General features: G+C 53.3%; 11 protein-coding genes across 11 annotated transcripts; 4 read left to right on the forward strand and 7 right to left on the reverse strand.

The window, feature by feature from the left end:
- Nucleotides 1-19: 19 nt before the first annotated feature.
- On the reverse strand, nt 20-1,260 carry BJX67DRAFT_344423 (Zn(II)2Cys6 transcription factor domain-containing protein). The gene is made up of 2 exons (XM_071028254.1): nt 1,095-1,260; nt 20-1,012 (listed from the first exon to the last, which is right to left on the reverse strand). The coding sequence occupies exons 1-2, from the start codon at nt 1,169-1,171 to the stop codon at nt 211-213; spliced, it is 879 nt and encodes a 292-aa protein (XP_070889688.1). The 5' UTR covers nt 1,172-1,260; the 3' UTR covers nt 20-210.
- Nucleotides 1,261-2,503: 1,243 nt separating this feature from the next.
- Nucleotides 2,504-3,805, forward strand: BJX67DRAFT_378042 (oleate delta-12 desaturase; the record flags this gene model as incomplete). Its single annotated transcript, XM_071032268.1, has 3 exons — nt 2,504-2,539; nt 2,594-3,377; nt 3,444-3,805. The coding sequence occupies 3 exons, from the start codon at nt 2,504-2,506 to the stop codon at nt 3,803-3,805; spliced, it is 1,182 nt and encodes a 393-aa protein (XP_070889689.1).
- A 133-nt stretch (nt 3,806-3,938) lies between these two features.
- BJX67DRAFT_245766 (ribosome biosynthesis protein RRB1) lies at nt 3,939-5,776 on the reverse strand. Its single transcript, XM_071026180.1, has 2 exons — nt 4,182-5,776; nt 3,939-4,123 (listed from the first exon to the last, which is right to left on the reverse strand). The coding sequence occupies exons 1-2, from the start codon at nt 5,441-5,443 to the stop codon at nt 4,099-4,101; spliced, it is 1,287 nt and encodes a 428-aa protein (XP_070889690.1). The 5' UTR covers nt 5,444-5,776; the 3' UTR covers nt 3,939-4,098.
- Nucleotides 5,777-5,911: 135 nt separating this feature from the next.
- On the forward strand, nt 5,912-7,083 carry BJX67DRAFT_344428 (Spg1/Tem1 GTP-binding protein). Its single transcript, XM_071028255.1, has 3 exons — nt 5,912-6,542; nt 6,595-6,887; nt 6,937-7,083. Exons 1-3 carry the CDS (start codon nt 6,023-6,025, stop codon nt 7,030-7,032), a joined length of 909 nt encoding a protein of 302 aa, XP_070889691.1. The 5' UTR covers nt 5,912-6,022; the 3' UTR covers nt 7,033-7,083.
- A 716-nt stretch (nt 7,084-7,799) lies between these two features.
- On the reverse strand, nt 7,800-9,155 carry BJX67DRAFT_245812 (aldo/keto reductase family protein). The gene is made up of 2 exons (XM_071026181.1): nt 8,642-9,155; nt 7,800-8,585 (listed from the first exon to the last, which is right to left on the reverse strand). The coding sequence occupies exons 1-2, from the start codon at nt 8,939-8,941 to the stop codon at nt 7,902-7,904; spliced, it is 984 nt and encodes a 327-aa protein (XP_070889692.1). The 5' UTR covers nt 8,942-9,155; the 3' UTR covers nt 7,800-7,901.
- Nucleotides 9,156-9,750: 595 nt separating this feature from the next.
- BJX67DRAFT_245818 (uncharacterized protein) lies at nt 9,751-10,816 on the forward strand. The gene has a single exon (XM_071026182.1). The coding sequence runs from the start codon at nt 10,055-10,057 to the stop codon at nt 10,634-10,636; it is 582 nt and encodes a 193-aa protein (XP_070889693.1). The 5' UTR covers nt 9,751-10,054; the 3' UTR covers nt 10,637-10,816.
- BJX67DRAFT_245819 (glycerophosphodiester phosphodiesterase family protein) lies at nt 10,817-12,281 on the forward strand. The gene has a single exon (XM_071026183.1). It carries the CDS (start codon nt 10,997-10,999, stop codon nt 11,903-11,905), a length of 909 nt encoding a protein of 302 aa, XP_070889694.1. The 5' UTR covers nt 10,817-10,996; the 3' UTR covers nt 11,906-12,281.
- Nucleotides 12,282-13,908: 1,627 nt separating this feature from the next.
- On the reverse strand, nt 13,909-14,436 carry BJX67DRAFT_378047 (uncharacterized protein; the record flags this gene model as incomplete). Its single annotated transcript, XM_071032269.1, has 1 exon — nt 13,909-14,436. One exon carries the CDS (start codon nt 14,434-14,436, stop codon nt 13,909-13,911), a length of 528 nt encoding a protein of 175 aa, XP_070889695.1.
- Nucleotides 14,437-14,667: 231 nt separating this feature from the next.
- BJX67DRAFT_245826 (D-2-hydroxyacid dehydrogenase family protein) lies at nt 14,668-15,911 on the reverse strand. The gene has a single exon (XM_071026185.1). It carries the CDS (start codon nt 15,817-15,819, stop codon nt 14,767-14,769), a length of 1,053 nt encoding a protein of 350 aa, XP_070889696.1. The 5' UTR covers nt 15,820-15,911; the 3' UTR covers nt 14,668-14,766.
- Nucleotides 15,896-17,071, reverse strand: BJX67DRAFT_245840 (NmrA/HSCARG family protein). The gene has a single exon (XM_071026186.1). The coding sequence runs from the start codon at nt 16,934-16,936 to the stop codon at nt 16,004-16,006; it is 933 nt and encodes a 310-aa protein (XP_070889697.1). The 5' UTR covers nt 16,937-17,071; the 3' UTR covers nt 15,896-16,003.
- Nucleotides 17,071-18,862, reverse strand: BJX67DRAFT_245824 (uncharacterized protein). Its single transcript, XM_071026184.1, has one exon. It carries the CDS (start codon nt 18,751-18,753, stop codon nt 17,206-17,208), a length of 1,548 nt encoding a protein of 515 aa, XP_070889698.1. The 5' UTR covers nt 18,754-18,862; the 3' UTR covers nt 17,071-17,205.
- Between the last annotated feature and the right edge of the window lie 1,298 nt (nt 18,863-20,160).

The raw sequence follows: 20,160 nt of genomic DNA on the forward strand, positions 1-20,160 counted from the left end.
GCGCGAAATATCCAGAAATCTCTCATTTACGCTTGCGGAGCTGTCATTGGCTCGGGGTCTCAGATATCCTGCCTACCTACCTACCTACTAGGTGGGTGGTTCGAGCTGGCACTTCAGCGAAGGTCCCTATCATTTAAACTTGAGTCCTCCATGATGGTGATTATTTGTCGCGGTAGACGATATTTAGGTTCGCGTTAACTAACCTGGCGGTTATAGCCTTGCCCGCCGAAACCTCTTTAATGAATCAACTTGCGCAGAAAGCTGCCCTATCGCATTCGCAAGGATATTATAGCTATTACAAGGCGCCAAATCTTCTCCTTCCGAGCGATTACTGCCTTGATTACCAGAGACGCTCATAGAGGGCATCCCGCATCCTTCACGCCTCTGCAGCGCGCGTAGCACAGCGCCTCCGGCCCGCAAATGCACCTCGAGCTGACTGTCGATGCCGAGCAGAAACTCAATCTGACTGAATACCACACTAGCCAGAGCTGCGAGCTCTAGACGCTGACCTGAGAGACCTCCGTGCAATCGGCTATGCAATTCTTGCATGGCGAGTCCGTACTGCCGAATCGAGAACAGGGTTGGAGACTGCGGCCCTAGACTGCTGGACGTGGGTCCAGCAGTCGTAGTAGAAGGGTGATATCGACTGCGACTGAGCGCGCCGATCGCGAGTCCTGCGTGGTGTAAGAATACCTCCTGGCGCGTCTGTTGGAGGATGAGGTTTTCCCACGCGGGGAGGTCGAAGAAGAGGGCGAATTCTTTCGCGCAGATGCGGTGGAAGTATTCCATGTGGATGAGTTCGACCTCTGTAAGGAGTAGTTGAGCAGGCTGGTCGTGGAGAGTGAGACTTGATATAGATAGAGGAGAAGAAGTTTCGCCGTCGCGAGGCTGATCCCGATGTGAAGTCATCAACCGTGATGAGGGTGCCAAAGTCACAAAATCACACCTCCACCCGGCCTTGGTACATCTCAAGCATTCAGGCCTGCGCTCGTCGCACTTCTTATGTCTCGTCCTGTTTACGTCGAGTAAGTAAAGAGTGCAAGGACACAGCCCTATGCTGAGTGGTTAGGACAATAAATGCGGAGCCCACCCACTTGCACGTCAAGCAGCCTGTCTTGACTTTCCGTGCGCCTCGAGCGCCATGGCGGGTCCTTCTTTTCTGTACTATCATGGTTCCCCGCCGAGTTATTATTTGGCAAAGGTGCAATACCAAGTGTTTGCGTGGAATCTGCTGCAGTCGATGGTCCAACTGACGGCGTTTTTGATCCTGGTTTTAAAGCTTCCAGAGCTGCGTAAATGAGTGGAGACTCCCACAGGATGTTTTGATCATGTGTTGGCTCAGGCGTAATTTGAAACGCCCTAGGTCAAAAACGGTTAGAATGCCCTTCCTTCAAAGTGCTTTGGACCAATTACCGACGAGATCCGACTTGGTGAGCTGAGAGGATCATGGAGATTTGTAGTTTGCACAGCGTACTCGTACCGTCGGTAAAAGGAACAGAATTCACATAGTTACCCCTACACATCAATAGTAACACCCCCCTCCCCATCCTCAACATAAACCCCTCTCCAAAACCAATCCTCCGCACCCCACACACCGGGAGTCGCCTGATCAAGCCTCAAGACTCCCACATGCCAATCTGCCGAGTTCGTCGACGTGCTCGCGGACACGGGCTCAACGACCCGTTCCAAATGTTCCCCGCCCGTAGACTCATACAGGGACACCGTCGATGCGCCAAAGTCGATGCTGTACGCGAAGTTGTACCACACAGGGCCCAGTTCATCACGCAGATCTGCACGATCGAGGACCGGAGGCAGGCAATCATCTATGCAAGGAATGGGACCCGTCGCGGGATCTTCATATAGTGACCGATCTTCATGTCCTGACAGAAAGATAAAACTTAGGTCATGGTGATAGGTTTGAACAACATCATCGCCATTGGAGATACGTTATTTTCTATAGTATTGATAAAGTAGATATTATTACTATTTAGGGATTAGCATGGGTAAGATATTCTGTGAGAATTAGCTTGCTTTTTCTGCCAGTACTAACTGCTTTCAGAACAGTTCCAGGCCAATTGACTAGACCACCCGACACGTGTTGGGAAATTCGTTCCCAGAAAGTCTGGGAAACGCCAACGGCCGCGTTTGCAGCTCGACCAGGGAAACCGTTGGAGATGCACCTATGGGACTGCCGGGAATGAAAACGCGGTCTCCACAAATGAACCCTTTTCTCCTTTCTAGGCTCAGGAGGGAAAGGATGGCTTGGGGTATTGGGGAGGCTAGGATGGTCTGAGTTAGCCAGGTACGGAGTTTGATTAGGGTTATCCACGCTTGTAGATTTCTTTCGGACGCGAGACACGAGCTTGACTGAATTTTCTGCTAAAATTGTCTGGTTAAATAGGAGGTTGAGAGGGACTTGCTCTTTTCTGCTGCCATTGGAATTGTCAATTATATTTTGTTGTGTGCGATTGACTGGCTTAAGAGAGTTCTATATATCAGCGCCATGAGTGAGACGATATCCCTAACCAAAGGGAACAAGGTACCAACAATGCCTTCTTAAGTCTGACCACCGTACCTTACCAAAGACCCCTAGACTGGCGAAGAAATCACCCTCAAAACGATCCGAGATGCCATCCCTCCCTCCTGCTTCGAACGCTCCCTCCTCATCTCCTCCGCCTACGTTGTCCGGGACTGCATCTACGCCGCCGTGCTATTCAACCTCGCGCTCCAGATCGAACTGATCCCCTCGCAGCCCATCCGCATTCTCGCATGGACACTGTACGGCTTCCTCCAAGGCTGCGTCGGCACGGGGATCTGGATCCTCGCCCACGAGTGCGGCCACGGCGCATTCTCCCCATACCAATCCATCAACGACATCATCGGGTGGGCCCTCCACTCTGTCCTGCTGGTCCCGTACTTCTCCTGGAAGATCACCCACGCGCGACACCACCGCTACACCAACAACACGGAAAGGGACACCGCATTCGTCCCCTGGACGGAGAAGGAGTTCGCGGGGAGAACAAGCTATCTCCCCGAGTGGCTGGAGATGCTCGAGGATACGCCGATTTACTCTTTCCTGAGCTTGCTCGCGCACCAGTTAGCCGGGTGGCAGGCTTATCTCCTTTTCAATGTCACAGCGGGTGCCACGAGCCGTCCGATCCAGGGGAAGAGGACCGCGTGGTGGTCGTTCCAGACGAAGAGCCATTTCGACCCGTCGGGGTCGTTGTGGACGGAGTCGCAGCGGCATTTGATTGTCGTTTCGGATGTTGGGCTTGTGCTTATGGGTACGGCGATTTGGTACTTGGGTCAACGTATTGGTGTGTTGAAGACGGTTTTGCTTTACTTTGTGCCGTATTTCTGGGTACATCACTGGCTGGGTACGTACACCTTTTCTCCCTTCCTTCCTTCCCAACGTATTAACGTCTGCTAATGGTCGTATCCAGTCGCAATAACGTACCTCCACCACACCCACAAGGACATCCCCCACTACATGAACGACTCGTGGACATTTACGAAAGGCGCCTTGAGTACCGTCGACCGCGATTTCGGGTTCATCGGCCGCCACTTCTTCCACCACATCATCGACCACCACGTCGTCCATCACCTCTTCTCGCGGATTCCGTTCTATAGGGCAGAAGAGGCGACGAATGCTATTATTCCAATCCTTGGGGACAAGTATCACAGGGATGATTCGGGGTTTATGAGGAGTTTGGTGAGGACCTGGGGGGAGTGTCACTTCGTCGGGGATGTAACGGGAAGGAAGGATGGCGTGCTGCATTGGGTTCTGCAGAAGAAAGTAGAGTAGAGAGCCCTGGGCGTACCAAGCTCAAGAGACCTGCGATGTGGTGGTAGTAATGGGCGGGTCGTCGTTATGTTGTAACTTTAGAAGTAGATTTTGCTTAAGGTCAAACGTTAGAGATAGACTGTCATAGACAATGATACCCTCTATATCGGAACTGATACGAGTCGTCGTGATGGGATCCCAGGCTAATGTCATAATCATTCATCGAATCTCTATAAATGGTAACGGTGATGGCATAGATGCAAGGTCAAAAAGTATAACATGAAAGGTCATTAATTCGAGTCACCTTTTGTCTACTAAACACTGATCGTCTTGAACACACTGAAAGATTGGTTAGTATCAAGTTGGAAGAGGGAAGTGAGATTGCCGGGGAACGTACCCAAATCCATTGCTTCCAGTGGCCATAAGCGTCCCCGGCATTTGAGCCTGCCAGTGCACTTCCTTGACGGATTCCGTGTAGTGCACGAAGAGCAACTGTGGCGGGACATCCGAAAGACCAGCCTCGCGGCTCTCTTCCTCGTCTAGTTCCACAGCGAGATCCCACAGTGTCACTGTGTTATCCGCTGATCCGACAGCGACAATACTGTCGTCTGTTGGGTGCCATTCAATACTTGTGATAGGTTCCTTGTGAAAATCGAACGAAGCAACTGGAGCTGCGTTGATCGGTGCGGAGGGGGCTGCTGGGTTGGGCTTCCAGTGTCGCAAATCCCAAACAGCCCATTGTCCGTCATCGGCACCGGTGGAGAGGAGGTGGAAGGTTTGCTTTGACCAGCTCATGACGTTTACGTCGGTGTTGGAAATCTTGACGTCTACGGCCGGTTTGCGGGATTTCGATCGGACATCCCATACTTTCACCGTACCGTCGCTGCTTGCTGAGGCAAAGACGTTCTTTTCGTTAGGTGACCATTGAATCTCCTCGACCGAAGAGTTGTGTCCGGTGAATGGGCGGGTGTCTGTCACCCACCCGCCTCCCTCTGTGCGGGTTGTCACGTATATCAATCCATCGTTATCACCGGTCAATAGCTTCCCAAGAGGTTGAAGAGGAGACCAATCGAGGGCGTACCCTTCGGATTTGTGCATGCGGAGTGTAGACAGGGGTTTGTAGGTGGAAGGAGAGAGCATGGTGCCGGGAACATCGAAGCTGGTGAGGTGAGGGGTAACGTCGTGAATGACAACTTGTGAGTTCTCGAGCATAGTGGCAGTGATGGTTTGGGGTGGCCTGGTGAAATCGCCAGACTGCGAGGGAGTTTGGTGTGCACGGATTCGGTTGGCTGTCGAACCCAAGGGAATGCTCTTGGATTCGAGAATGGCTTCGCCCCCTTCATCTTCCTCGTCTGAATCGCTCTCCTCGTCTGTTTCGTTCTCTCTGTCCATCTTGCTCAGACCACTCAATTTCAAAACCATTAGTTCGTTTTCCTTCGACCGCCGTCCCTCCGCCTGTGTTCCGGTCACCGCATATACCGTCGCGGGATAGGTCTTTCGGTTATCGCCAAGATTATCGCGTACGATGTCAAACGACAGGCATGGCCATGGTGTGCTGAGAGTGTGTAGCATGTCGTAGGTAGAAGGGTCAGGCGAGAGAACCTCTCCAGGCGCAAGCTTCGTCCGCCCGGGAATAAATGTCTGTTGGTCTACCTCCATCGCATCGGCTGCACCTTGCCGTCAGTCTCGGTTAGTTCATGATATGTGGGCAGCATCATACCCTTTTCCTCTTCCTCCCGCTCAGCATCCGGCCGTCCGTCTACACCGGCCTCGAGAATCTCGTCCTCGCTCTCGAATTCATCCTCGAATTCGTCCTCGAACTCCCCCATCTCGTCGGGAGGGGCATCGGCGACCGGCCGCTCACCGGCCTTGAGGGCAGCGGCCTGCTCGTCAGAAGCATCGGCAGTCCTTTTCGACATTTTATCGGTATATTTAAGCCCGTCTTGGTGAGCTGTGACGAGCCAGTCGTACAGCGGGGGGAGACGTTTTGAACGATGAATTGCACTCCGCTCAGGAACTTTTTTTTCTTCGGCAAGGGCAGGGGTGGCCCGCACTAATCCTATCGTGGACTAGCGGCGATCGTTCAGCTTGGAGCTGCGGCTGTGTTGACCTCAGGCTCTCCCCCTCTCTTTGTCTCACCCAACTCGATTCCTTCCTGCGCTATTACTTGTTGTTTTCTTTTAATTGTCGCTCCCTTATCAAGAGCTGTGCTCTGGTGTCCGCTCACTCGTATTTGATATGGATCCGGTCCACCCCCCGGTCGCAGAGCCGCCTGCGCCCCAGGCCCCGGAACCACAACAGCAGGACCAGCACCAGCACCAGCCCCAGCAAGACCTCCCGCAGGATCAACACCCTGACCAACCGCAAGACCATCCACAAGACCATCCGCAACAAGACCTGCCTCAGAGCTCAGAATCGGAGACACTTCGCATTGTCCCAACCGCATCCTCAGAAGAACCCACCCTCCCCCCAACCAGCTATCATCACCACAACGGCTACAGCAGCGACTCTCGCGCCCATTATGGGGATCACACTGATCACACTGATCACACTCCCTCCCACGATTCTCAACCCCAACTACCGACGACGTCGAGACCAAGCTCCGGGCTGTCAGTAACCCAGAAACAACCCTCCCAGCCATCGAAGAACAGTGTCGTGATCAAGGTTGGGATGGTTGGAGATGCACAAATTGGGAAAACTAGTTTGATGGTCAAATATGTGGAGGGTAGCTGGGATGAGGACTATATCCAGACATTAGGTATGCGCAGTTTGATCCAGATGATGATTTGTCGTTGTGCTAATTGTGGAAGGCGTCAACTTCATGGAAAAAACAATCTCTATTCGGAACACGGAAATCACGTTTTCGATCTGGGATCTGGGTGGTCAGCGCGAATTTGTCAACATGCTACCGCTTGTGTGCAACGACGCTGTCGCTATTTTGTTCATGTTCGACCTTACCCGTAAAAGCACATTGAACTCTATCAAGGAGTGGTACAGGCAAGGGCGAGGGTTCAACAAGACTGCGATTCCCTTCCTCGTGGGCACCAAGTACGACCATTTCGTCAACTTCCCGCGTGAAGACCAAGAAGAAATTTCGATCCAGGTGACTGATCCATCTCCAAAAACCCAGAGTTGCCCTCTAACTTTGCTAGGCCAAACGGTTTGCAAAGGCTATGAAAGCCAGTTTGATATTTAGTAGTACTAGCCACAGCATCAATGTGCAAAAGGTAAGACTCCATCTCATGTGAAGTTAGCCGCTCATACTGACATGGGGTTAAGATCTTCAAGATTGTTCTCGCCAAGGCATTTGATTTGAAATGCACAATCCCCGAGATCGAAAACGTCGGCGAGCCTCTCTTACTCTATAAGAACGTCTGATACTTGCATACAAGAAGTCGCTTGCGATTTCTGACATTGGACGAGTGACGTTGATGACCGAACGCTCCTTGCACCGGGCTAGGCATGATGAAGTCCGATGCTCGAACACCATGATCTTCCATTGATTCGCTTTTTCTCATATCTCGTTTCTGCCAGCATTGGGATGCGCTGAGGACTTTTTCTTATTTCGTGTCCTTCTTTTCTCCGGCTTGAATTCTCCAAAGGTTTTCTGTTACCCCCACCTTTTCTCCGATTCGTTTCTCTCTGTAAGTGTATGCCCTGTGTCTGGCGACAGGTGTAATCCTGGCTTCATGTCTGTACTTTCTTTGTGTCACGTTCTAGTGAAGACTACTTCTCTTGTCAAGTATTTAATCCAACTGGAGACATGAAATTGACTCGGTCCGAATCCACATCGCCCTCGGTCGGCAGCGGTGTTGTTTTGTTTGCCAATGACAGCCTGCGTTCCTGCTGTATGTGCTTAGCGATACGTTGGACAATGTGTCTGTCATTCTAGCCTCAGCACTAGAATGCAGCATGCACAGTTATCCTTTGGCGTCCCTTGGGCTTTGGAGGCTGTAGTTTCACAGTGTCTTTATATCACTCTTACCGGTATTGACAAACCCTTCATTGTTGGAGCAAGTCTCCCTGAAAATGGAGACAAGCATACAGGATAAGTTGACGAAGCCGGGGAAAGATCAGTAACAAGTACAGTAAGTCTGCCAAACTCTCACCAATGCGGCTACTTTGCCCCAACAGTGTCATTGAAATTATCAATCGGAGCATCAGCCTTAACAGTGTTCCAAACAAGGTCAATCTGCTCCACAATCTCCCGAGATAGCGGCCCATTCCTCAAGCCCGCCAACGTCGTCTGGAGCTGTTTACCGTTGCGCGACCCGAAGATGAGCGAATCCCCGTGCGCCTCGTCACAGGCCGAATGATAAGCCACCCACCGGTATGCCAGTTCAGCCTTCGGGATCCCAGATTCTGCGGAGATCTTACCCCACAGTCGAAGGCCCTCCAGCATCCTGGGCTTGTTGTATAGGGCATTGTACATCCCGCCAATGTATGTATTGGGATTCCAGCGCCCTTCTTCTGCGCCGGAGATTAACAAATCCACGTCTTTGGTTAGGAAGCCGCCTGCAATCGGGGAGTAGGCGTAGTATGAGATGTTGTATTTCCGGAGGATAGGGAGCAGAGTTGTTTCGGAGTGCCGGGCGACGGGGTTGTAGTTCCCTTGGTAGACACTTGGGAGGACGTAGTTCTTCTCCTCGGCTATGCGGACTACCTCCTCGACTTCTTCGGGGAGGAAGTTAGAAAGGCCCAGACGCTTGAACTTTCCAGCTATGAAGGCGGCATTAAGGCCGTCGAGGAGGTCTTCGAGCGGGACTCGTCTGTCTGGGACGTGGACGCAGTATACATTTACCTGTTCGATGTCAGCGAGTTATCCTTGCGTTAGATTCTCAGCGAGGAACAACATACCTGGTCAGTCTTCAGGAGCCGGAGACTCTCGTCCAGTGTCGCGATAACATGCTCTTTGCTGGAAGGGTGTGGACTCAACCCGCCGGGATATTTGGTATCGACGACGAAGCGAGTGGGGGCTCCTACTTGCCCTAACCATTTTTCGCTGTTGGTGTAGGTCCGAGCCGTGTCGATGACTTTGATACCGCCGTCTTGTAGAAGTTTCAGGGCGTCTTGCGTGTCTGCGAGGGAGACAAAATCGGCTTCCATGCCTCCGAATGAGGCTCCTCCAAAAATGAGTTGGACTGGTGGCGTGGTCATGGTGACAATATGTCTTGGGGAACCTGATCTGACGAGATCGCCGGAGGACGGGTTGAAAGAGACAAATCGCTTGACCGTTGCAGAATAGAGACCCGATTTGTATGAGTGGTACAATCCAAGGCGTTTAATTTGTGATTCTTCCACATCGTCATCGTTGATTGCTGACCTTTTCGCTGACCTTGGGGTATCACCAATCCAAAGCCATGTTCGCTTCAAACAGAGTATAACATCATTGATGACACCGGAGTTAACTTTGCTGACGGACGAAAGAACCGGAGTCCCAAAGGCCTCGGGGTTTCTAGACCTAAACCCGATCCATGTAGGCAGGTAGATCTCAACCACGTATCACCACTGGGCACTCTGGGGAATGGGATATTGCTCCGTGGATCGGGGAAGTCCTGTTCAATATTGTTGAATGGATTTATGAAATCAAGAATTGAGGAACGCAGAAGCTCCCGTTCTATCCCCGTTTGTTTCCACCGTGTTGGCGTTCTGTTGCCGAAGCCCTAGCCAGGCGAGGCTGGAGAGTACGCCTTCTCGACGCTACTCGAGACCAATGTTGCCAGCAATATCTACTCTCTGTAATAAAGGACGAGGACGGTTTCACAATCAAGAGATCGAGATCACCCTGGTTAGGCGCCCCGCAATCCCGCAACGACTATTAAAATTCAGCTCCCCTTGGGGTTGGCCTGACACGGGTAAGAAGCGAAAGCTGCATTGCTAGAAATTGCCGCTCCGCTAAAAAGGGTCAGCCCTCCTAGTGACCTCGCCCGGGAAGGGGCGGGAAAGCCCCCCGGCCAGCCTGCGCCCCAGCACCACAGATATCGTCCACGAGGCGCGGTTGGGGCGCTGCATACTCGGTCTTTATCGTTACTCTTACTCATTTAGGCATTGTTGTCCCTCTCACCACTGTTGCGATCGCTGCTCTTGTCAGAACGATGGAGTGGCATCAAAGCCCAGACGGTCTAAGGATCATCACTGCCGGTCTTTGCCGCATGGGCACCAAATCTACGGCCCAGGCCGACAAGATACTCGGCTACAAGGCGCACCACGGCCTCCTCGAGGACGTCATGAGCACCCCTTGGTCGCTGATTGAACAAGTAAGACGCCAAGATGATGCAGCTCGGACATTCGCCCGGACGATTCCTCTGCGTCGGCGAGTGTTCCAGCTGCTTTCCCCGGGCGTTCTCCTGCGGTGAGGGACCACCAGGGTCGCGTTCAAGGACTTGGTCACTATCAGTCTTGGCAAGAGCGGAGTTTGATGGGCGCAAAACACGCCACGACGATCAGGGAGCTGAAAGAGTGCCATCTCGCCTGATTCGTGGCTTCGACCAACACCAACACTGGGGGTTCCCTGCGTGTGGTGGACTTGACGGATGGATCGAGTTCCTTGATCCAATGATGCACACCTCTTGTTGTCTGGCACGCGACACTTCCTCTTGCAGATACTCGGAAGGGGTTTTCACCCCCCTCCCGTCAACCCCCTGCAAAAAAGACCCGAAGCCAGAGGATCCCTGTTGGCGCTATCTCGAAACTGAAGGCGAGGAGTGTCAGGCGCCAAGAGTGCCAGCGAACATCGGTTGGCTCTCCAGTAAGTTGCTCCAAGACAGCGCCTGCACCGCAACCATGCAACATCGCTGCCGCAATCTGATGGGATTAGAGGTCATAAACGTTAGTAACAATGCTGAGCCATGACAAGTATTTTGCTTCTCTAAACCCGCGAACGTTTATCGTGGCCTTTTGGCGGTGCCAATGTTTGTAAGGCCGCCCGTACTTCTGCTGGGTCTTTGGGCCTGCACAAGACAAGTTTAAGTGTTTGAACGTGGCAGTGCTATTTGTACGAGGACTGGGGCTATGTGCTCCCCACATAGACTGCACAATTCAACATGAAATCATTCGAAAGTGCCATCTCGTCTCCAGAGGGGATCCTCGTCAGGTGCAGCGCATCGTCGTCGGACCGGTGGGCGCTCCAAGGGAATTCAAAAGGCAACTCGAAGAACCCGTTGCATCTTGCGTCTCATTTCCCAACCCATTTCTACCTCCTTTATCTTCAGAATGATCACTCTGTCAAGTTTGGTTCGCTACATTGCCTGCGCCGCGGGCCTGCTAGACTGTGAACCTGAATCCGCCTTTCCATCCTTTCAACGCCCAATCTACGCTATTGCCCACCGTGTTTTGCGTCCCGAAGCCGTAACCGCAGCGCTATCCCACGGTGCTAACGCAATAGAGGTAGACCTAACAGCTCAGAGTGACGGCTGGTGGGCAGACCACGACGGCACGGGAGACAGTGCCGGGACCACAGCCCGCGAACTCTTCGAGTTGATCGCACACGAGCGGCAAAACGGCCAGAATGTCATCTTCGTCTGGCTCGATATCAAGAACCCGGACGAATGCGGGGAGGAAGAGAGGAGTTGCTCGATCGAGGGGCTGCGGGACTTGGTTCGCGAGATTCTGGAGCCAGCGCAAGTGAGGGCGCTGTATGGCTTCTTCCAGCAGGAAGATAGTCGGGGCCTCTCGGTTATGCGAGAAACGCTGGATTCCAACGAGGCAATCGCTCTCAGTGGGCCGGTGAGCGATGTTCTTGACCTTTACGCGCAGGGCACGAGCGTGCATCCTCACCAGAGGATCATGGACTATGGGAACCCGCAACTGGACGAGGGTTTTGGCAGTTGTCATGAGGTTGATCCGGATAACTTTATATGCCCTGAGCTGCGGGATGGGAGTACAATGCGCGATTGGGGCCGGCTAGGCAAGACCTTTGGCTGGACGAGCACGGAAGGGGACTCGGCGAAGGTATTCATGCTGCTGCGTGCGTCGAGAGCCGATGGGGTTATCTATGGCTTTCAGGAAGATGATTACGCCGACGATCCGGTTACGAGAGCAGCTTTTCAGGACATCTTGGGCTTTGTGAATGATCATTCAACTACCCATCGCATGGCAACGATAGGTGATGCACCGTGGTAGGCCCACTGGAGAGATTCATACTCATTGCATCACCAGCCGTTCACTATTTCATCGCCCTCCTTCTCGATATGGCTATGAAATATCGTACTATGGGTGTGACCGACAGCGCTACCCTACTGCTAGTGGTGTCCGTGATGAGCTTTTATCATTCGAGGCGGCACATCGCCCTGAGTTTGCAAACCCTACTGAAACCGCCGTGTCTGGAGGCGCTCGGGGTCTCAGTATCTGGGGGAGATTATTGCTGCTGGAGAGTGTTCAAGGAAGCTTGAGCGCAGGAGTATAATGTGACGCGGTCGACAATATCATGATATATATGATTCTCGAGCATTTCAGTTCATAACGGCTGGTCATCATCACCATTCCGTGGGAAACGAAATCTCCCATTTGCCAAGAGGAGCGTGTCGCTTACAGGATGCTGCCCCGCAGTAAGCATTGGGGCCTGAATCTGACCGTCGTTGCTTGCGAGCTTCAGTGCGGATAGCTCCGCCCAGGGACGATGTTGTTGGCTCGCAGATCTTAACTGCGCCTCCAAGAGATCAACGAGTCTCGCAACGCAAGCCCACCTTAGGTCCCCATGATGGGGAAACTTATGCGTCCCCTCCCACACGAAATGCGCGTTCTCAGTTCGATGATGGGATAGCGTCGATTGGGGCCATCTCCTTGATCAGGCCTATCTCACAGCCTCGGGCTTGGCGTCATCATTGGTATCCCACCTCGAAGATGATGCAGGGTACGAGTAGCTGTGCTGAATACTAAACTCTTCCATCATTTATCGATTCCGATGTACAAAGACTACAATAAATATCTTCGGCGGCTTCAGTGTACGCTGCGGGCTCGTGCCTCCGCAAAGTATACAACCCACTAACAGAGAGCCAGAACAAAAATGAAGCTCAAATCTCAACCTTCACGTCTTCAACGTCCTCTTCAACTTAATGGATTTGGTGACTCCGACTGCGGTAATTTCACATGTAGCTTCTCGCTCGACACAGTGAAGATTGTAGCCACCATCATGGGAGCCACCCTCCTAGCACGCACACATCGGTACCAGAGCAGTTTAAAGATTCATTAAGGATCTTTTACCCTTTTCCCCCCCCCCCCTCCCCAACTATCCCCTGTGGCCCCCGCCGCCCACCAAAAGTGGAAGGGACAGCCGGTTCCCCTCAGTTCGTCCGAGTCACTGGTCGCGCCTTCCTAAACGGGGCTCTTCCATCGTCCAACCTTGGAACTTGAAGGTAGGTTCCACGTCCCCCGCGCACCGGGAATAAGCATCGCCCTGTTCCGGGATAAGCTATTCGGCTTGTCAGCGATGATACAGAGTTTCGACAGGTCATGCATAATGCGGCGCTGTTGTCCGACCGGGGTAGTTTCGATGTCGATAAGGCTTTGGGAGCATGGTTGTTAGTGCGGACGCGTAAAGTAGGTGTGCCTCTCGTTCGGTCGTTCGTTGGTACCTTCCTTGTTTTTCTGCTCCTTCGCTGCTTATCCTTTTAGAGGTCGCTCTTTCCTTTCTGCTTTTGTATTTCGAGTGGGTAAGCGCGACCCGTGGACGGGTGAGGCCCGTAAAGGGAGGTGCGATTGACTTGGTTACTCGACGCACACGACCTATACTCCTAGTCAGAAGTATTTCGACTATAGGTATACATTCAGCAGGTTATATAAGGGTAGGACTGGGATTGTCCCCTCGCTCAATCGAAGATCATTGCGGACGGTGTAACTCACGCAAAGCTTTTTGATATTTGCGGAGCAGGCGATAACGTGCTTTTGGAGAAGCGTGGGGAGGTCCTGAGTAGAAGCAAGGTTTCGTGGATGAGTGTTGTACCTCACTGAAGGAAGGTCCAAGTGTTAAAAAAAAATGAGTGGAATCTAGACCGAAATTCCGCGAAGGATGCCTCTATTCTGTGCTGAATTGTTGAAATAGCCCCCAGTACACCACTCATGCTCCTCATGCTCTATATACAGTTGAAGTAGACTCCGCTCTCATATCTAACTCGTAACCCGCAAGATCAGTTGGCGTCCCTCTCCCGGAGCAGCTCCTCTATATGCGGATTCAGCCAGTACCCCTCCAAAGCCTCCCTGCTCAATACCTTGGCCCCCTCAATGAGCCCCTTGCACTTCTCGCCAGCACCACAGGTACACTGGAACGCCTGGTCCATCTCCCACTCCGAGCTGGGATAGAAGAAGGTCAATGCGTCTCCGACATGAAGCGGCCGATCGTCCACGACACGGACCTCCATCTTGTGCATGTCGAAGTTGAGCGACGGCGTGCAGGAGTGGTTGCAGAAGACGAGGTCGGAGTTCAGCTCGATGTGTGTGTCGCGGCCTGTCTGGACGGACGTGTATGCCTTTGGTCCGGGTGTGGCGGTGGTGATTTTTGCGAAGACGGCGCCGGCGGGGAGGGAGATTTCGGAGACGGCGCCGCTGGCGAAGGCCTTTGTGCTGCGGACGACTTTGATGAGGCCGGGGTGAGTAGCTGGGGGGTGGGAGGGGAGGTGAGGGGCGGAAGGCGGTTCTTGGACGGCGACGGGAGACATTTCGGCGATTGCGTGGGAAGAGGAGGAAAGGTGGAGGAGTGCAGAGAAGGAAGAGAAGTGGAAGTGTGCGGAGTGTTTATATGCATGACGTTTTCGTGGATGAGCCGAGGAAGTGCCTGGTTGCGGAAGTGAGAGCCTGCCTGGGCTGTCAAGGGAGATCTTCGTTCTGCACTTCGGCAATGGATCTGATTCGGCCACAGATTCGTAGTCAACCGGAATTCCTCCATCCGAGGTACTTGTCTGCCGCTCACATGGATGTCGTGCAGATCGGTTCCTGAAAATCATCGGAGATTGAATACTCGAGCAAAATAAGACTTCCTATGTCAATACTCATGTTGTACTATTTAGTAAAGTCCTCAATTCCACACCATCCAGCCATCGCTCCAGATTCGCCGCAACCTCATCGTACCAGCGGTGGATCTGCTCGTCGCCATACCCCATATGCGGCGTCAGGACGACTTCGCTGCGCCCGTCACGGCCCCAGGGCGTCGTGCGCCACGGACTGTCCGTCGGCAGCGGTTCAGCGTCGAACACATCCAGCGCCGCACCCGCAATCCTCCCAGCATTCAGCGTCTCCAGTAACGCCGCCTCGTCAATCAGCGGCCCCCGCGATGTGTTAATCAACAGTGCCCCGCGCCGCATCGCCGCCAGCTCCTCCCTGCCCACCATCCCGCGACTCCGATCAGACAGCACATTATGCACACTGACCACATCCGCCCGTCCGAAAAACTCCAATTTGTCCCGAACCACACGGAAACTCCCCCGCGGCAGCCCCAGCGCAGCCGCCTGCTCGTCTGCCCTCTCAGCCGTCAAGTTCGCAGACCACGCAACAACATCCATCCCAAACGCCTCGATCGCAATCCGTCCCACCGCAGACCCCAGCTTCCCCAATCCCACCAGCCCCAGCGTCTTCCCCGCCAGCGACATCCCCAGCGACCCCTGCCAGGATTCTTCTCCCCGCTTCAGCGCCGCATCGTCTCGCGCCACATGTCGTGCAAGCGCCAGGATCAGCGCCCACGTATGCTGCACCGTCGAAGGCACCCCGGCGCTCCCGCTGGGCCGACTGGCTGTCCCTGCGACGGGGACCCCGCGCTCCGCAGCGCACTTGACGTCGAGCGCGAGATTCCGTGTCCCCGTCGTCAGAATGAGTTTTAGATTCGGTAGTGCTGCGAGCGTCTCGGCGTTGAAGGGCGTGCGCTCGCGCATTGCGAGGATAACATCGAACGGAAGTAGCCGCTTAACCAGCACGGCTTGCTGTGCGGGATCGCGCGGGTCGAGCGTCTCTGGGAAATGCGCGATTTCGACGCGGTCGGCCAGATGGGCGAAATGCGCGGGTGCAATACCCTGGTAGTCGTCGAGAATGGCGAACTTGGGTTTTGACATGTTGATGGTGCGTTGGTGCAATTGACCCGGAACTGGAAGTGGCTACTTCTGATGCATTCTTTTCTTGTTTCGTTGGAGAGCCTGGACCGCCGATATCGCTCGGTATTCATGACTTCATGCCGATTATCCTGCCGATCATCGCATTCATCCTTATTTGCATGCAAACTGTGCACCTCCAGCTTGTCTACAGCTGAGTAAAATTCTCCTGCGCAAACTCCTCGACAGTGGTCAACTTCCCCTCCACCAGCTCGACAGTCTCCCTCACCAGCTCCTCAGTCCGCGGCCCGTAATACCCCGGATTGTCCACAAACCTCATCATGCTCACCATCCTCGCCCCCTGCTCCTCCTTCATAAAACCCGCATACACCTCCCCAGCAATCTGCACATACTTCACCGTCTCCCCAGACACCCGTGAAATAATCTCCGCAATTTCCGAAAACGAATACAGCCCCGTAGCAGCATGCATAACCCGCCCATTCATCCCCTCGGGATCCTTCAATAGCGGCACAACGTAAAGACCCGTATCAGCAACCGTCTCAATCAAAGGAATCTTCACATGCGGATCATTCACCCCGATAATCGCGTAGCTCCCATCATCCTGCTTCCTCGGCGCCATGCCCCGCGTCAGATTCTGCATGAACATTCCGGGCGCAATAAACGCGCTCTGCTTGAACCGTAACCCCCGGATGTACTCTTCCACCTCGGCCTTCGAGTCGAATTGGTCAACGGGCCCGCCATCCCACAGTTTACTGGCGTGCGCCGCTGTACTGAAGATGAAGAATTCTGCGCCGGCGGCGACCGCAGCGTCCGCGACGGCTTTGCCCTGTCGTGCCTCGCGCTCTTTTAGGTCTGCCGCGTAGATGGTTTCGGTGATGAGGATGACGGTGTGCGCATTCTTTAGGGCGGCGGGGAGGGTCGAGGGGTCGTCGAGGTCTGCTTCGACCAGCTCAATGCTTTTTGCTCTTGCTGCGAGAGAAAGAGCTTTGGGGTGCGCGACGTTGCGCGTGATCCCGCGGACGGAGTACCTTTTGGAGAGGGTTGGGTGCGTCAGCACAGTGGTGATGATTGACGAGCCTTGCTGGCCTGTTGCGCCGAAGACGACGAGCTTCGAGGACATTTTTCCTGCTGGTTTGCTTTCTACTTTTTTTCTTTGGGCTTGTTTGCTTCTTGTCCGTTTGTCTCTTCAACTCTTCCTGAATTATATACTTTGGCGATCTTCAGCGATCGTCACCAATTTGAGAGGCCTGGATTTGCGCACGGTATCTCCGAGAATGGATGGAAACCGACACTCTACTTCCGGCCGGAGTTAGCAATCTGTCCATCTCCCGCTGCGCAAGGAGACCTACGACCGGTCAACGGTCACGGACTTAGGGCGAGGACTAAACATCAAGTAGCAGTAGTAGTGTTGTTCGAGTCATCCTCGAGATACTCCCGCCAACCGTCGACCAACTGCCCCGGCTCGAACGAGGGATACCGGAATCGATACCACAGAATCGTTATGAGAAAGGTGACGAGAACACCCGTTAGCATCCCGACCCCCGAATCCTCCAAGTACCGCGAAACCCCAAGTCTCTTCCGCAACCCTGTACTGCTCTCCGCCGCAACTTCAAGGAACAAACGCAGAAGCAAACACGCTACCCCCACAAGAACGAGGAGCACAAGTTCCACGCCAATCAACAGATAAGCCCGGATCATGTACTTCGAAATGAGAAATCCAAACCACCGGACCGGAACCGACCAGAGTAGAAGCATCGTAAAAATGAAGCTTAACCCTACAACTCCAGCTATCGGAAACGCGACCAGTGGATAGTTGGATACAAATGCAGTGATCGGTTTCATGGTCCGTTCAAGCGCCTTTGGCGCTACTCTCTTTACGCCAGCCATCAAGGCGTAGCCGACGGCAGCCAGGAGGCCGAGGAAGAGAGCCAGGATTAGGAGGGCTCCGAATGCAACAGCAACCAGGGCGACGACGAGAATCGGTAGACCCATGAAAATCCTTGCGGCTTCCCAGAAACCGCCGTAGGTCAGGATAGTGGTTTGCAGAAGGGGTTGGACGAGGTCAAGGAGAGTCCAAGAGACGAATACCGTATGGATGATATAGCCCACCACTAAAAGCCCTCTATCGCCGTGGTCGAGATATTTTTTCAGGTACGAGAGCCGGGCCGACGCAGCGGGGTCGTCGTCCGGGCTGTCGACACGCTTCGCGGCTTCCGGGTCGGGCTGGTTGTCTCCTGTTGCAGGTCCCACGGACGAGCTAGCGACGTTCTCCCCGTTCTCTTCCGCCTCATCGCTCGGGTTTGGCGCGGACGGCATTCTTGACAACAAATGCATCGCCTCCTCTGGTTTACCGTCGACAGGTGGATCATCGTCCGCTTCGTCTGTTGTATCTGTACTGTCCTCGTGCGGGTCATAGCCATCTTCCGCAGCCAGCTCTCCCAATTCAAACTCAGCCGCAGCTTCTCGCGTATGTGAAGCCGCACGCCTGGCAAGTTGCATCGCAATCTCCAGCACCGCATACGAAGCAATGTACATCCACGCCCAAGCAACCGTCCATCTGGTTTCTCCCCACTTGTCATATATATTCAGCAGTGGCAGGATACTGACCACGAACGTAAAAAGGCGGGATATAACAGCGAGTATCTTTCTTTTCTGGCTCGTCGGCTCAGTTTCAGCGTCAGACTCATCGAACCGATCCGTTCCAAGGATAAGAAGGGCTTTTCGAGGGAAAGCGGCCTTATCCAGGATGATATAGTAGGCGAGGAGTCGAATAATGAGCGCTAGCGCATCAAGGACGCAAATAAAGGGTGAAGCCCGCAGCCAAACTCTGGAGTTCTCAGGAGACCCAAGCACACGACCAACAGGTTGGAGCATGGTGTTCAGTGCGAGCATCGACAGGAGCCCGAAGGCCTGCACCCAGCCTATTGTTGCCGGCATGATTGCACCCGCGCCGGGTGTCGGAATGAAGAGGTAAACGTGCGGTGGTAGGTTTCATATCACGAAAGGAAAAAGAAGGAAGAAACAGACTGAAGGAACCGAACCTCCACGAAACAGACGGTCTCGGGCAATGAGGCTGCTCCACGCGTGGCGCAGCTCGTGTTCTTTGCCGATTGAGCCTCGAGATCATTTCCAGCTGCGAGGATGCCTCGCCAATTTTAGAGGGATTTTGCACCCAGGTTTTTGAAGGATGAATGACTAAATCCAGAAAACTGACCCACTTGGTTGAATTGTAATGCCCCAACTGGGTAATACCCCGGCTTCATGTTCCATATTGACTTGGCAAATTCACCTCAAGTTGAAGAACTTGGTTCTGGTGACTTGAAGAACACCTTTGGGATTCCAAGCAGAAGCAGGTGTGAAAGAGGTTTGAGCATAGCTGTCTTAGAGGCAAATATCAACATTTACCTTCCCATTTAAAAATGTACTGTGGTTGACCACAGTGATTTTGTTTGTCCAAGTTTTATTCTTGAGCTTCCCAAGGATTGTGAAATCTGTGTATTATAATCTGACTAATAACTTACCTCGTGTTCTTGAGAGTGGAGAAATTTAACCCTGAGGCCGGAATTCGTCTCCCAGAGTTGCACCCGTGGACAAAAATACAGCTTGCCAATAATAGGATAGCCTTGAGACGCAGCAGTACCTGGGGGGCTTGGCGGGGTTCCAGCCCTAGCATCTCTGATAAGAGCTGCTTATCGGACGAGGCCGTCCATCTACTTCGGCTTCAGCCCATAACATCTCGTTACTCCGAATCTGTGTTGCTTCTACAACTCCAGAGAATTGGTAAAGAATGTGATTCAGGTGATACAAAGCAGGTGCAAAATCCTTCTCATAATGGCGGTGGTCAGGGCTCTGCAATCCCCCAGGTCTCCCACCCGAGGACCTCCATCCATCTCCGTCTCCTGGGATGATCAGGGTTTAAACTCCAGATGTGGACTTTTGCTGCCTTCGCCTCATTACACTTCTTGTCTCTCTGCATATTTGAGCTTTCCTCGCAGTGATTCTGACATCGTCCGCTCCTGAGACAGCCGCGGTCGATCCGCCACTCCTCGATTGCGACTTTTTCGCCCCCTTTTGTAAAAGGGCCTCAGTCTCTGACCCAATCGCGTAGTCGATCGGTGTTTTCCCGGAGCTGCTTTGGACAGTCTATCAGCACTTTTCTTAAGCAGTAGTTTTACCATCCACCTGAAGCCGGCTTCAGCAGCGTGGCTAAGCGGAGTCCTCCCCGAATTGTCTCTGATTCCAGATCAGGACCTTTCTCAAGCAACACCTTTGCCATGAAATCTCCAGCGTAAGATAGTAGAGTACGACCCGATTTGTCACGCGATTCCAGATCAGCACCTGCTG

The sequence above is a fragment of the Aspergillus lucknowensis genome, assembly GCF_044049455.1.
Source record: "Aspergillus lucknowensis strain CBS 449.75 chromosome Unknown BJX67scaffold_5, whole genome shotgun sequence".
Lineage (NCBI taxonomy): Eukaryota > Fungi > Ascomycota > Eurotiomycetes > Eurotiales > Aspergillaceae > Aspergillus > Aspergillus lucknowensis.

Excerpts from the sequence above, each read along its gene's own strand:
- BJX67DRAFT_344423 (XM_071028254.1), bottom strand. The coding sequence starts at position 1,171 with ATGATAGTACAGAAAAGAAGGACCCGCCATGGCGCTCGAGGCGCACGG. Across the intron at positions 1,013-1,094 it reads ACAGGCTGCTTGACGTGCAA|GACGAGACATAAGAAGTGCG; the intron begins GTGGGTGGGCTC and ends CGACGTAAACAG.
- BJX67DRAFT_245766 (XM_071026180.1), bottom strand. The coding sequence starts at position 5,443 with ATGGAGGTAGACCAACAGACATTTATTCCCGGGCGGACGAAGCTTGCG. Across the intron at positions 4,124-4,181 it reads ACTGGAAGCAATGGATTTGG|TGTGTTCAAGACGATCAGTG; the intron begins GTACGTTCCCCG and ends CCAATCTTTCAG.
- BJX67DRAFT_344428 (XM_071028255.1), top strand. The coding sequence starts at position 6,023 with ATGGATCCGGTCCACCCCCCGGTCGCAGAGCCGCCTGCGCCCCAGGCC. Across the intron at positions 6,543-6,594 it reads GGACTATATCCAGACATTAG|GCGTCAACTTCATGGAAAAA; the intron begins GTATGCGCAGTT and ends TAATTGTGGAAG. Across the intron at positions 6,888-6,936 it reads AAGAAGAAATTTCGATCCAG|GCCAAACGGTTTGCAAAGGC; the intron begins GTGACTGATCCA and ends TAACTTTGCTAG.
- BJX67DRAFT_245812 (XM_071026181.1), bottom strand. The coding sequence starts at position 8,941 with ATGACCACGCCACCAGTCCAACTCATTTTTGGAGGAGCCTCATTCGGA. Across the intron at positions 8,586-8,641 it reads GGCTCCTGAAGACTGACCAG|GTAAATGTATACTGCGTCCA; the intron begins GTATGTTGTTCC and ends GACATCGAACAG.
- BJX67DRAFT_245818 (XM_071026182.1), top strand. The coding sequence starts at position 10,055 with ATGATGCAGCTCGGACATTCGCCCGGACGATTCCTCTGCGTCGGCGAG.
- BJX67DRAFT_245819 (XM_071026183.1), top strand. The coding sequence starts at position 10,997 with ATGATCACTCTGTCAAGTTTGGTTCGCTACATTGCCTGCGCCGCGGGC.
- BJX67DRAFT_245826 (XM_071026185.1), bottom strand. The coding sequence starts at position 15,819 with ATGTCAAAACCCAAGTTCGCCATTCTCGACGACTACCAGGGTATTGCA.
- BJX67DRAFT_245840 (XM_071026186.1), bottom strand. The coding sequence starts at position 16,936 with ATGTCCTCGAAGCTCGTCGTCTTCGGCGCAACAGGCCAGCAAGGCTCG.
- BJX67DRAFT_245824 (XM_071026184.1), bottom strand. The coding sequence starts at position 18,753 with ATGCCGGCAACAATAGGCTGGGTGCAGGCCTTCGGGCTCCTGTCGATG.